This window comes from Gallinula chloropus (genome assembly GCF_964237585.1).
Source record: "Gallinula chloropus genome assembly, chromosome: 5".
NCBI classification, from domain to species: Eukaryota; Metazoa; Chordata; class Aves; order Gruiformes; family Rallidae; genus Gallinula; species Gallinula chloropus.
In genome coordinates, this window is record NC_140090.1 from 47,285,984 (window position 1) to 47,300,678 (window position 14,695).

The window sequence follows — 14,695 nt, forward strand, 5'->3', positions numbered from 1 at the left end:
CTTCCCTTCCCATCGAGATGGATCCAGAACAAAGTTACACCGATGCTCACATTAAGGACAAATAAACAGCATTTGGTTTTCTTTTAAACTGCAAGGAGGATTTTGTGGCGTTTGCTGCGATCGCTGCTGGCAGCATTGCCAGCAGCATCTCACCTACTCATGTGATTTACAGCCCCTTCCTCTGAGAGCTTGTCTTTAGCAGGATTTATCATTAACTAATAGCAGCTCAAAGATCCCATAAAAAAGTTCCAGAGATGGGTTTATTTTTTTTTATGGGGTTTCTTTTGTGCACTTAAAATTCATAGTCAGGATCAAACTGTTCAAAAGATTCCTCATAAGCCTAAACCCACATCCGTAGAACTCACAATAAAAAAAGGATATTAAATTAACTGCTCTATGAAATACAAAGGTTTAGGCAGACCGGAGGGAGAAGCACGTATTCATTCACCTCTTTGTCTGAGCAAAGAAAGGACAGAAGCTTCAAAAGAACACCCCCCCCCCCCCCCCCCCCAGCTATAAATTGTCAGCTCCCCCCATTTATTTTCTTCTGGCTCACGGAGAAGCTGCATGTTTGATTGCTTCCCACAAAGCACGTGGGATGCTCACCCCGCTATGAGCAAGGCCAAAAGCATCCTTCTCAGGGGTGTTCCCCACCATTAAACACCACATGCTACAGGATGGGATTAAAAACCCCAAGAAAAATAAAAAAGAAGAGAAATAAAAATTTACTTCTTTCACAAAGCCCCGTGGAGATTGCTGGGGTCCCCCAAAGTTCAAGGTGGAGAAACCCGAGGTCAGTCCTCACTAACACCTAAAACCACCATCTATGGACGTTGAGCTCCTTTTCCACACCATACTTTGCTTCCAGCATACTCTACCATCCTCTCCAGCCAGAATGGTCATGTAATTGGAAAACACAAGGGAAAGAGTCCCTTTGCAGGCCTCCCACCCTCTTTTAGAGACATGGCACCTTCACAAACTCCTCATGCACACCATTTCAGGACAACTTTCACATTTCACACCCTTCTGTATCTGAACACAGGGTAATTCTCTGAGTGCTTCATTAAAACAGACAAACAAACATTTACACATTGTTTCCCAGATTAAATCCATTCCTAAAACCAGAGCAATCGACTGAAGATCATTCAAGCACGCCCAAAAATCATTAAAAACTGAGCATTCATGAGTGAGCAAGCCACAGGAAACAGTTTATGAGTACGGTGTGTTCTTTAATCAAGCAGTAGATTCATTCTCAACAAGCACACCAACGAGCAAGCATCCAAATTAACACATAAAAAGAAAAAGGAACCCGAAATGTACCGTTGCTCTTGGCACAAGCATGGCTGTGTGTGAGCTCAGTGAAAAGCCACCAGTCCTGTCTCAGTGGAATAAAGCTTTTTTACAGGCATTTAGGCAGGTTATTTGACAATACCAGACACTGACAACGGGTTAAAATTAACCCAACAAGCAACGCAGTTGTGTTTTAATACACAAAGCTGGGTGTCCCTTTTCCAACCCGGGCTCCAAGCCCAACGAACGGCACCGGAACATGGGTTGACCCTATGGATAACAGCAACCAACCTCTCCAACCAGGTCCATGGTAGGTAAAATGCGAGTTGCACGTCACATGTTGGCAACTCCCCAGGTCAGTGTAACCGACTGGCTGCCAGCAAGAAAACTGCCCCAGGATACAGGATGAACTTGATGTATTGTACCCCAAAACTGATGTACTGTTGGAGTATCCCTTGAGCCAAGTACATGGCAGAGCTCCCAGGTACCATGAATTTTGGGGGAAAGGAAACCTCACTGATTCCTTCGATTCATCTCCAAACATTCTCTTAATTTTTGATTTTAAAATTGTTTTCACAGGGCTGAGTGATGAGTAAAACATGTTAGTAGTTAATTATGTAAATCTTAGGGAAAAAACAAAAAAAAAAGAGAAAAATGATGTATTTTTTGCAAATTAAGGGATGCCTCCTCTGCAGAGCTGGCCGCAAGGAGCTAGCGTTCCCTCTGCATTCCTAACACTCATTTAGCAAAGCTGTATCAGCTAAATCCTCGCAGCTCCACTTCATTTCCCTTTTCAGAAACTACTTAATGAGCAGCATTTTATTTGCCACTCCATGAGGAACGCATTCCTGGGAAGTCACTTCAAGAGCTGACAGTTTGTGTTTCAACCTGTAAGAGAAAACACACTTTGGGCACGCTTACTCACAGCAGTCGCTTGTGTTTCTACATCGCCTTTGTGCTCTTATCCACCAAAGCGTCAGGAATGGATCAGCCTCAACCACAGGAGAGCTGACTTAAAGCCTTCCAAAAACCAGCAGTGAAATAAAATACCCGAGGGCATGCAAGATAACAAGTGTTTCTCCAGAACCAGAAAGTAATTTGGTGCATTAGTAAGGGATTTCAGATGACCTGTAGCCATCTCATTGACAGCCGTCACCAGATTCAGTTCACTCCTTTTTCAAAGAAATACTTTCGGGTTACCAACATTGTGTAAACAAATACAAACCCACAAACGTTCCTGTGATGTCACCTTGCTGCAAAGCAATTCTCTTTCAGTCCCAACTGACCACCTTCACTTGTGCAAACCATTTAAGAGGCATATTTTAGTGTCTTGCTCTTATGGCTGCAGGCATATAAAGAGAGAGGTTGAGACACTGTACGTTCAGTCTTAAAAATAAATACTCTCTTTTCCGCAACAGAAATCTATGTTACAACTTCAGACCACCCATTTAATAAATGCATTTTAAGCAGTCTTTAGCACCTGCCAGGTGTATGGTGTGACATGGTTAGCAATACGAGCTCGTGTCTGGCATCTCATTAGCCCTACGTACTGCGGTAACATGCAGCAATGCGGCTCCGATTTGCCTGGTCCAGCAAAACCGGCAGGACAGCATCGTGCTGGCACAGACACGGCTCCTTCCCAAGCAGGGCTGGGGGAAATTTTAGGCAATATATACTGAGACACAGGCCGACACAGGAGTTTGTGGCAGACACTGTTTTAGTCCATCATGGAAGACAGAAAGGAAAACCCTTAAGAAACGCCAGTGGAAGCCACAGGCACTATGCAGCCTGCTACAGGAACTAAAAACATTAATGCTTTGAACTCTGTTTGCATCAAAATGCTGAACTGGAGGCTCTGAAACGAGGGAGGGTTTGAATTTTTGCTCCTTTAAGGTATAAACTTGGAAGAACTGAAGCCACATATTTGGAGATTTCAAGACAGCTCCACTGTGGCACCTCACCACCTACGTTAAGAAAACTGAAATAAGGAAATAAAAAGGCTTTCAGAATCAGATTTAAAACCTGAGCCTTGCAGCCCAGATGTTTGAGAGCCCTTTAGCCAAAAGGAGGTAGGGGAAGTCCCTCAGTGCTACAAAACAAGGACAAGGAAGAAATTTGAGGGGGACCTGAGGGATTTTGAGTTTAAAGCCAGCTTTATAACATGGATGCAAGTTAACTCATTTTAGACGCGCTGCCTGGGATTTTTTTTATATCATTGAAGTCAAAAGCATTTAAAGGTGGGGATGGGAAGAGCACAAGTACTTTCTGAAACTCATAAAGCCCTTGTTGCAGTGGAAAAGCTGCTAGTACCGCTCTTAGAGGCTCTGGATAACTTCTTACGAAGCCTGCATACTAACACAGGCAAATGCAACCCCATTCTGCCTGGCAAATCACACTGGTGGGTGAAGTTAGCACAGGAAAATGCTTAAAACGTATCCCTAGCAGATAAATGCTGCAGGTTAAGACCTTTCAAGAGTGTATTTTTATAAAACGGGACTTTAAGACCTGGGATTTAGGGGTTATTTTATTTTACCTGAATATACACACAGAGGGACAAAGCCACAGAGCTGGATGTGGATGAAGTTGTTCTGCATACCCTCTCCCTTTGAATCTGGACACGTACAGAGAATCAAAACTTAGGCAGCAATTATTACTAGAGGTGGTCTCCTGAGACTGGAAAGAGAAGTCTGCATTCCCCCCTTCGAGCAAGGCTGCAAATATATTCATCACCTTTAAAGCAAACGCCACCTGAAACACAAGGCCAGCATTCTGTACAACCAATAAAAGAAAATAATAATTAAAAAAATATAAAAGACACAGACTTTCCCGACCCTTCGCAGGCAGCAGACGTACTCATGCAAGGGAGAAACCCCTGCTAGAAAAGCAAATAGGAAATGCCTTGGAAAAGGGACAGTCTATACTCCTGGCTCCCCTCTGCTGTGCTCAGTCCCTCTGCAGGGTAATGAAACCACCATCTGTAGGACCACAGAGGCATTTGTCATGGAAATTTGATGGGGGAGGATTAAAATTAGGTCCTCAATGCCCCAAATCATGCTTCTAAAATGAGTTGGCTTTTGACACCATTGAATTTAAATGGCTGTTTAGGTCTTCTGATGGAAATGGGGATACTGCTTTCCCTCGTCTCAGCCTGTATTACCAAGATGAACTCATTATATTGATAATGCATTCTGCTCCTTCCCTCAGATGAAGATTCCAGTGCAAAAGTACATGAGGAAAATAGTAATTCTATACAGAAAGCAAGTATTGAAGATTGGCTGGGATAATGAGGTTTGGCATTCGGTACTAATCACTCATCAAATGAGAAAGGGGTTTGGGGAAAACCCACATGGAACCACGCAATTAGAGATGGTCATCATGATCGCAAGCTATTGAGGAACCCAGTTAAGATCCAACTAAAAATCTCATTGCTCCCTTCTACTCTCCCACTTCTCCTTTCTTCACCTGCTTCTCCTACCCAGACAAGGTAGCCAGGGAGGTCACCCATCTCCAAATCCATTCCTCCCACCCTGCTCAACCCATCCTTCTTCCCTCTCCCCTGTAACTGTCTGACCTGAGGACAGAAACTTCAGAGTTTGGCTTCATATCCCTTGAGTATTAAGCATTAATCTAAAGTCTGAAAAACTAGCAAAGAAATTAAAGCCAAAAATGGATCCAAAGCCAGAAAACAAACCCCTTGTTGATGACAACACTGCACATGCCTGCTGAGGGCACTTGGTCACCAAGCTGCTTATTTTTTGCTCACTTCCCTGATGGATTTCATCAAGGTCACAAAGGTACAGGGCAAACAGGAAGTGGTCAGAGGCCGCTTCCCTCTTTACTTACTTACTAACACCAAACGAACTTCTCTCTTCCAGTTCCTTTTCCTAGAAATCATCCTGTGAATTAAAGGATCTAAATTTCTTCTTCCTAAAATATCCTTTAGTACAGTTCACCCGACATACCCCTCCTCTAACTTGAAACATGGAAGAAAGTTTGCAAAAATAACCTTCCCCAATCTTACAGACATTCAAACACAGGATGTTTCCCCACCGCATCTGGCCAGGGAGACATCTGCCCTTCCTCACAGAATAAAACTTCACTGCCTCAAGCAGAAAATGCCATTTTCCAACAGAGCTGGCTCTATTGCAGTCTCATCAAGCTGCAAAAGAAGTCAGAAGCCTCAGAAGACACTGTGAAGATAGAAGGATGGGGAGCAACACATTTCAGCTCTGCTCAAAGATGTTCCCGTTAATAAAACTACGTATTCACGGTTACCCTGAGGACTGTACTCTTAACAAGCCAAATTCAAGTATTCTGAAATAAAACCTTCAGGCTGAGGATCCAGGAGAGGATTCAGGATTTTTTTCATCTCAGGAGCGAGAAGGAGGAGGAGGAGGGGTGAGCGTACACTGTCCCTTTTACATGGAAAGCGCATATTATGAGGTCTGAAGCACAAACTCATCAAAGCACATGCTGTCTGCTTTGTACCTGCCAGAAATCCTGGTGGAAGGGGACAGGGTTAGATAAGGGAAAAAATGAGGGAATGCTTGGTTACACCAAAAACACACCCCCTCCCCCAAACCAGACCGTAACTCGAATAAAGACACAAGGATCAGAGATATTAGTAGCTGGAAGAAATGCCCACCAGGTACCTAGAAATGAGAATAAAAAGACAACATACAGAAACCAAAGCGTTTTAGTAGTATCTGCCCAAGAAGCCCTGTGAAAATGAGCATCAAAATTAGTGGTACAAAAAAGGTAACAGCAAGCAGAGCTCTGGCAAAACTGAAATACATCATAAACGTTGGGTAGAGGAGGTCGGAAAGGACTAAGTGTGTTCTGTTTCTGGACTTAAAGCAACCCATAAGTCCAGAGATGTTTGTGCACCATGCACTGTGTTAGCAGTTAAGTATTTTCTTTAATGAACTATGATTGTATTATAAACAAGCCAAGAGAAGAATTTCCAGGTCAGTGTAAACACAAGGAAAAGCAGTGACAAACACAAAAAAATAACTCAAAACCACTAACAAAAGGAGATGGGAGGAACAAATTTGGCCGCAAGGAGAAAGCCAGCAAGCAAAGAAAGCCACAAGCATGGACAGAAAATTGAGAAAAGAAAAACTGACTCAGCTCAGATTTGCTGCTTCTCTGCAATAAACCACACCTCTGCTTGTTTCCACAAAGTCACAGGCAAGAGTTGTCTCCCACCAGTTAGCTGTGACACTTTAGGGATGGCAGAGGAGTTTCCATGTAAACAAGGAGAAGGTCATTATCTATGAAAGAAGATGCCTCCTGGTTACGATGTAAATAATACCTGTGCTAGGATCAGAAGGGGAAGGGATCTAAAAGCAGGAAATCAGAAGTTGGACAGTGATGTTTTATACTGATAATGGACCAGGAGAGCCGAATGCTTCAAGCAAGCCATCACCTAGACTCAGTAGCTCAAACTGCTCACACTGGGGACTAATTTATGTCTCCCCACCTGTTTTCAGAACATCTAAGCTACAGAAAGTACCCAGTATCCCTCTGGGTTAACAGGCTCAGTAAATGAACCACACATGCACTTTACAGCGCTGTGGACTGAATCATAACAGCTTGCTTTACCTAAGGAATCGTTTAGAGTCACATCCTTTTGAAGGCAGGCTTCAGGGGCAGTCGAGCATGGCAGAAGCACAGAGCTCTTTTCCAATGTTTGGCTCCTGAATGACAGCAGGACTTCAGGCTTGTCTTACTCGCTGCGAGCTTGGGTCTATGGTGGCTTACACCACTCTGGTGAAAGTCTCATGCTCATACATAAAGCGAAGGACCCCAGAAATTGAAGGTAATAAAACTCGTTTTCACTCCCTCTTTCAAACCTGGCAGCAAGGTCCTTCAATCCACCAGAGAAGGATGGTCCATCTACCTCCAGTTCTTTCCATGGGGATCCTTCCTGAGTACATTTTTTCAGGTTCCTCTGCTCCTGAGATACTCTTATATAATTTGGCAAGGAATCTTCCATCTGACTCCCAGCAGCTTTTCTTTAATGGACACGTGCCTCCAGGTATGTGGCTTTGACAGGTATGTGCAGTTTAAGCTAGTCACTGTCCTGGCCCATGATACAAGCCTGTGCTGGATAGTGGAAGCAGATTTCATGTTTTTTTGTCCCTTACAGAAACTACCTGAAGTGTTTTACTTCCTCTCACTATTGCTCTGCATCCCCAAACATCTAGAAATGTAAATATAAATACTGACAGGAAATAATTAACCAATTTAGTTAAAGGGCATAGAAAGCCTCCATAATTACTTACTGCAGCAATAGTAGCAGGAGGGTAAGCTGTTGCTGGTAGCTCGAAGGCTTTTGTTCATCTTGAGCAGTAGTAAGAAATTTTCCCCACAGGAGAAGAACAGCAGCAAGTGAAGTGTACTCTGTATTCAACTAATCAGCCATCCAGACTGGGTTTTTTGCCTCCTGGATAGGCTAAAGGTCTCTTAAAAGCACATCTAAGCTTTGGTGCGAGCACCCAAGTGCACAAAGAGAGATCTATGCCATGCACATCCACTTTCTACTCCTGCTGGTGCCTCTCCACCTGGCTGTGCTACAGAAAGCTCAGCCCCAGGAGCATCCCAGTGCTAGCTCACCAGGATGGGGGCCTGCAGTGAAGGACACAGGTGACAGGACCCAATTTAGTGCTGAATGGAGTGGATGTGCAGCTCACTTTTCACAGGTGCACTGCTAACAGCGCTGTTTCTTTTTTGTTGCTCCTTTGAGATTCAACTTGTCAAAAAAAACCCACCAAACCCCATCAAGCAACTAGAGAGAGCATGAAAAAAGACAAACTTTAAACAAAATCTGTATTACAACTTATGTAACATTAATGAAGCTTATGCCACATGACGTGTGCCAAGGCACATGCTTCTACTTCGAGCTTAATCGTTGCTATCATCTTGCTAAGCAAGATGCAGGCAGCGAGCGATGAGACAGCGCAACGCCTCAGTTCGCAAACCAGATGCACAAAAAAGATCTCCACATCACTCCCAAAAGCTGCCCCTTCTTAACCCCAATGCTCATGGTGCAGCAGGGAACAGCACACCTTAAACGAGCTAGAGCTTGGCTCCTCCTAACCAGAGGAGCCTTGCACAATGATAGGACAAGAGAAGGAACAATGTAAGGTATTTGTCCTACAGATGAGTTAAAAAAGCATTTGCTTTCCCACTGCCAAAATGCAAGAGGATTGAAAGGACACGGTGGAAATGGATAACAACAAATGTGGTCCAGACATCTTCACACCCACATGTTAGATTGCATCTACTCTCACATCAGTTCAGGCTCAGTAAGAACACTCCAAAGCATCTGCAGTCTGATTAATTTTATCATTTTTTCTACTCTGAACAAATAGCAATCAATCCGTCTCCCCCTCTGCTTTCCAGAGCATGCTTCCCTGGGGGAGAAACCCCACACTTAGAGCCAGGGGAAGAGTTTGCCTCCCTGTGCACTCAGCCCAGCAGCAGGTCAAAGAAAAGTAGGAGTTCATGTTGGTAAACAGATCTAACCACGGGGTTTTGCTGGATGTCTGTCTCCAGGGTTTTCAGTCCCACATTGAGGGAAGAAAAAGCATTTAGGCTCAAATTACAGGACTATCATCCCCATTAATAAGGCAGTAACATTCACCTCCCTCTCCATCAACTCTATAAATTAGCCCTAGGAAGAAGAAAGGACAGGAAGAGGACAGAAAAGTGAGAATGGTCTTCTCACCATAGCATTCACTCCCATGCTCAGCAAGATGCTGCAGAAACTCCACCCCATTACAATACAAAGGCACATGTCTCCACAATAGCTCTAGCAAGACCTGTCCCAACCACCACACGACAGGCAATTAATAGTCTTTAAGGTAGTTTTAGGTAAATAAAATCACTTCTGTGAAAAAAGCAGCTCAAATCTGCTTAATGATGCTGCAGCCCTTAAAGCTCAAGCACACATGCTCAAAACTCACTGCGATACTTCAAACATCGCCCTGTAGAATGTAATTAAACTGCAACTGGCTACACAACCCATTCTGTTCTTTTAGCTGAATGTGTAAATTACTACCTGTATGCACACCCTGGGTACCCACCTCTGCTCTTTCCTACTCTCTAGCCAGCACCCAGCCAGCAGACTGTCAGTACTTCTTGCTACCACAGCTTGTGTCCAACTGAAGACTCCTTTTGCCTTCAAAGCAAGTAGGAAACTTCCAGTGTACAAGGCTATTACTTCTTGAGCACCTGTACCAGAAGTCCCAGGCCCAACATTAGTATGGCTGCTTTGGGGAATAGTAGACCTCTGATCCTTCAGCTTGAGCTCATCAGTTCCGCCAGCACACAAAGACAAAAGTCACCTCTGGGCAGAGGACACTTTGATTGGCCAAGAGGGCTAATATAGAAATGGAAACAGGCAAGGAGGAGGAAGAGATGCAGATGGGTTTTATCCCTCGGGTGCTGCTACACAAGTGAAACACAAATGAGTACGGTCAGCTCCGCAGCACCTCAGCTGGTGCTTGAGTATACAAAGACAGAGGTTTTTTGAAACTGAAACCCCAAGCAAGCAATAAAATGAGAACAAGATGCTATTAGACAGATCAATCTACCATCAGCTTCTTTCATAACCAAAGGAGAGCCAAGGCCAACTTATTTCACACTCTCCTCAAATTCCCTTCTTCCCAGAAGATTAGCGCTCCCCTAACACCCACAGGTAGAATAGCCAGTCTCTAGGTGTCTTTATGCAGACAGCCAAGCAAAACAGAATCTCTACTTTTTCATTTTCAAAAGAGCAAACTATTTCTAGGGTGTTAAGACTGCAGAAAAAACAGGTCCCAGGAGAAGGTAACAATGAAGAAAAGTCCACTGCAGTGTCCTAAAGCTGCTGCCTCCCTTTCAGACTATGCAAGCCACGGCGCTCAAGTGTGGTCCTGACGTCTGTATGTTACATGAAAAGCAACTTCGCTCTGCTCCGGGTCAGAGCTAAAAGTGGTTAGTGCAAAAGGTAAAGACTGTCTTCTCCTTGCCCTTCAGCCAGCACAGATGCTCCCCATGCTGAATGGCAGCATCCTAAGAGCATGGACAACGCTGCACAGTTGAGGACGGTACCTCAAATATGGACCATGGGTTTTCAACACTCCTGTGCCCTCAGCACTGAGGAGCAGAGAAAGAAATTGAGTTCAGGGAAGGGGATTGCTTTTACATCTTTTATCCGATGTGATAGGAACCGACTGCAGAGTGCTCAGGAACAGCAGAACAATTTAGAGGAGTAGCAGGGGATTTGGCATTTCTCCCCTAAAAACACATCTTGTTTACGTAGAGCCTAGGGGAGGAGCGGGACAGCTTCACAAGATAAACCAATGAAAGTGAGCGGATGCAGAATAGACTGTCATAAATCAGAGGGAGAAACATTTGATACTTCACAGTGAATATATGTACTTCTCTTTTGGTGGCTTTTTTGTTTCTTAAATCATGAAAGCACATAGTGGGTTTGTGGCAGGAAGAGAAGAAAACAAGTGTTCCCAACACGCTTCATAGTTTCATGCGTCAAAACAAACTGCCAAAACACTACCTGCCGATTGCCTGCTCTGAACCCTAATCTTCCTCTGCTGCCTGGGTAACCCGCACGCTTATACGCCACTGATGACAAGGTCCCCAGGTATTTGATCATCTTTCCCTACTGAACACAAACTAGATAGGAAAACTGCACGTGCTCAGCCCACGCTGTGTTTATGTAAGCTTCAAATGTCTCCTCCCCCCTCCAATCCCACCCCCCATAAGTGTCGAGGCTTTCTGGAAACGCCTGACATGGCGCCAGGTACATCGCCCAGCACTGAGGGGATCAGACACTGACTTCTCTTTGGAAAAGAAACCCCACAAAAAGCAGCTTTATTCTCTGATGGCAAAGATCAAATGGAAACATCACTAAAAAGCCAGAGTACCATTATGTGCCAATGGTGAGATGATGGAAAATGAGCTAATCAGTTATCTGCATCAAGGAGTCAGTATGAGCTGCTAGTCCCAGGGCCAGAGCTGCTCTTACCACACTCCTCCGTTACTCTGGGATTTACCTTGTGGTTAACTGCATCTCCCAATTCCCCTAACAACAAGTTGGATGTTATGTGGCTCCACCTAACACAGGCAGACAAAACTGGATCAGAACATGCTCAACATTTTACCAACATGTATTGTGACGGCACAAACATCCAGAAGAGTTGTGTGTTGCTGGAGGGAGGACCTAGGGCTCAAAAGGGGAGCGGAGTACGGCTGTTTGGTAGGGGAAGAGGAAAGACATGCGCGGGATGCTGATAAAAGGACAAGAGTGCCTCCTTCCTTGAGGAACCTGGAGACAAGTCTGGAAGGGAGAGGTCAAGCGAGCTTCCCATGGAGCAGCGTAACTTGTGGGGCGCTCACACCATCAAATAAACAGCCAGGAGATGTATTTACAACCTGGAATTTCCTAGCCTGCCAATATATCAGGCCAGGTAATATTTTATCCATAAACATTAAAATAAGACCCCTTCAAAAAATAAATATTTTTCTGTCATTATAATAAACCCACTGCAGTGCTGCCAGCCAACAGACAGCTCTAAGAGGGTACTTCAAATATTTCATTTAGTTTACACACATACAGAAGTAATAACTAAAAGACTCTAGGTTTAAAAAGCCACTGAATAATAGGTATCCAGTAGTCTAACACGCTCACCTTCCCATCGTAGCGTTTCACTATAAACTGATCCAGGCCCAGGTCTGAAAGAGAAGAAAAAGAAAAGAGACTTTACAAAAAAGATGCTTAGAAGTGTAACAGTAACAGTATAAGGACAAAATGAATTAATTGTTTCTTTTTGCCTTCATGCATTTTGTACTTCACATTCCAATCATGAAAAACCCCAAACTCACAGCATCAGAAGAAAAGCTCCTTCTAGTAGAAACAGAAAACAGCCCCCAGCTCTTCTCAAGAGCCTGGATACCCACCCCAAAGCAGGAGATCTCTGCACTGTTACTAGACAAACATTTCACCCCCGATGCTCCACTTAAACTCTTGTTACTAAAAAAACCTAAGGGTTTTATGAACACCTTTTGAATGGCTCACAAAGGGGAAAGCAAAGAATTGTTCCTATAATTTGGTCATTACCGAGTAAATCCAAACCCTGTTCATATTTTAGTATAAAACTGCTCATAAGTAGGTTTTAAAGTAAAGAAATTGTTGCTGCATTTATAAGGCGCATGCTTGAGAAAGGAGGGAGATACTGGAGAAAGGAGGGAGCAGGGTTATTTGTACCAGCAAATTCCATCTCTCATACCATCACAAAAGTGTTTTTTCCATCTTGAAAAGAGGCAGGGGGCAGGACGGGGTGGGGGGTGTGGAAATCAATCCCTGCATTTGCAGAGTTAAGGTGCAGAGCTCTCAATCCAACCCGCAGCACCGGGCAGGCTGCATGAATGCACAAACAAGAAGAGGAGAATATTAAGGAAGATTAATTATCTGAGCTTTGCAATCCAAAGTTGGGAGGATGCAGCTTGAGAAGGCATAGAGCAACACTCAAACCAAGTGTTTCCAGTGATTTGGGAGGGCACAGTCCAACTATCAGTTCTCCAAAGAATAAAACCCCTCAGCAGAGCTACGTCCCGTGCGTTTTCTCCCACTCTTCATGATAATTTTCACATCTTCATTTCAGTATCAATTAGAAAACAAGATGGAAAATCTAAAATAAAGCTTCTCATGTACCTGCTGTGTCACCTACTCATGAAGAAGAATAATAAAACCCCAGAGGATAGTAAAATGTCTACAGGTTCTTAGCTGTTATGGTGCAGAAAATGGAGGTAATTGCTCCACAGTGACCTCCTCAACCTTTCTGAACCAAAGCTGCTCAATCTCCTCTGTCATGTTCAAGTTGCAATTGCAAAGGTCAAGCCAACAGTCAGAGGGCTTTCTGGGTTTGTGGATATTTAACCCAGAAAGTGCCTTCTCAATGTTCTGCCCATCTGACAGAGTGAAAATTGCATATTTATACACATTCTCAGACTTCAAACATCCTCCTGTGAATTCTGTCCTCCTCAAAGCCATGGTTATAAAGGCAGCACAGTAAGTATTGGCACATTTGGACACCAGTCATTTAAACATCTTCATTGTACCAGAGACATGTTATCAGGTCAGAGCTCACCCCTGACCATCCATCTGGATGCTGACTACCTGAGATGTGTTTAGCTTATGCCCACGTGTCATAATAAAGTCATTTCTCAAGCACACCTCCTTGCTCCCACACCAGGAAATAGTGCTGTAAGACATCATATCCCTGAGAGCCTGACGTTGCATGCAAACTCACAGAAAGCTGAAAAAGGACACAGGTTAAAAATAGCAAGTGAAAGTATGTCTTAATGGTACACCCACCGCCCTGAACTGGAGATGACTATTGGGAAAGTGAATGGGTTTCACAGGAGATCCAAAACGAACAGATACTCACATAGACAAACAGCATGAAAGGATGAACCAACAGCAGTTGTCTTATTTTTACATATATTTACATAATATATAATACTTTATACACAATTATGTAGCGAAGTTATTAAAGCCAGCTGAACACCACCTAAAAAGTCAGAATACTAGTACCTGTACTAAAGGGAGAGGCTAGTGTTACACACTCCATGCTCTTGACAGACCTAACACAACATGGGCAACTGGGAGGTGACGGAAGCTATCTCCTGTCACCTGTCTGAAGAGACCATCACCCACCGCTCTACAACCTCCCTTCAGGTAGTTGTAGGTGGTGATAAGGTCTCCCCTCAGCCTCCTCTTCTCCAAGCTAAACATCCCCAGCTCCCTCAGCCGCTCCTCATAGGAATTGCCCTCCACCCCCTTCACCAGCCTGGTTGCCCTTCTCTGCACTTGCTCAAGGACCTCAATATCCCTCTTATGGTGGGGAGCCCAGAACTGCACACAGTACTTGAGGTGTGGCCTCATCAATGCCAAGTACAGGGGCACAATCACTTCCCTAGACCTACTGGCCACACTGTTTTTGATATAAGCCAAGATGCCATTGGCCTTCTTGGCTGCCTGGGCACACTGCTGGCTCATATACAGCCTGCTGTCAACCAACACCCCCAGGTCCTTCTCTGCCTGACAGCTCTCCAGCCAGTCTCCCCCAAGCCTGTAGTGTTGCATGGGGTTGTTATGTCCCATGTGCAGCACTCTACACTTGGCCTTGTTAAACTTCATCCCGTTGGTCTCAGCCCACCGATCCAGTCTGTTCAGATCTCTCTGAAGAGCCTCCCTACCCTCAGGCAGATCAATACTTCCTCCTAGTTTAGTGTCATCTGCAAACCTACTGAGGGAGCATTCAATCCCTTCATCAAGGTCATTGATAAAAATGTTGAAGACTGGACCCAGGACTGAGCCCTGGGGGACGCCACTCAT

General features: G+C 44.3%; 1 protein-coding gene across 3 annotated transcripts in view; it reads right to left on the reverse strand.

Annotated features, from left to right (window-relative positions):
- MICU1 (mitochondrial calcium uptake 1) overlaps positions 1–14,695 on the reverse strand; it is a 102,340-nt gene that overhangs the window by 44,598 nt on the left and 43,047 nt on the right. For 2 of the 3 annotated variants that reach the window (XM_084265599.1, XM_084265601.1), the window contains one exon: positions 11,981–12,030. In XM_084265599.1, the coding sequence (XP_084121725.1) occupies positions 11,981–12,030 (50 nt within the window). The remainder of the gene's footprint in view (positions 1–11,980; positions 12,031–14,695) is intronic. The other variant, XM_084265600.1, reaches the window with a different exon arrangement.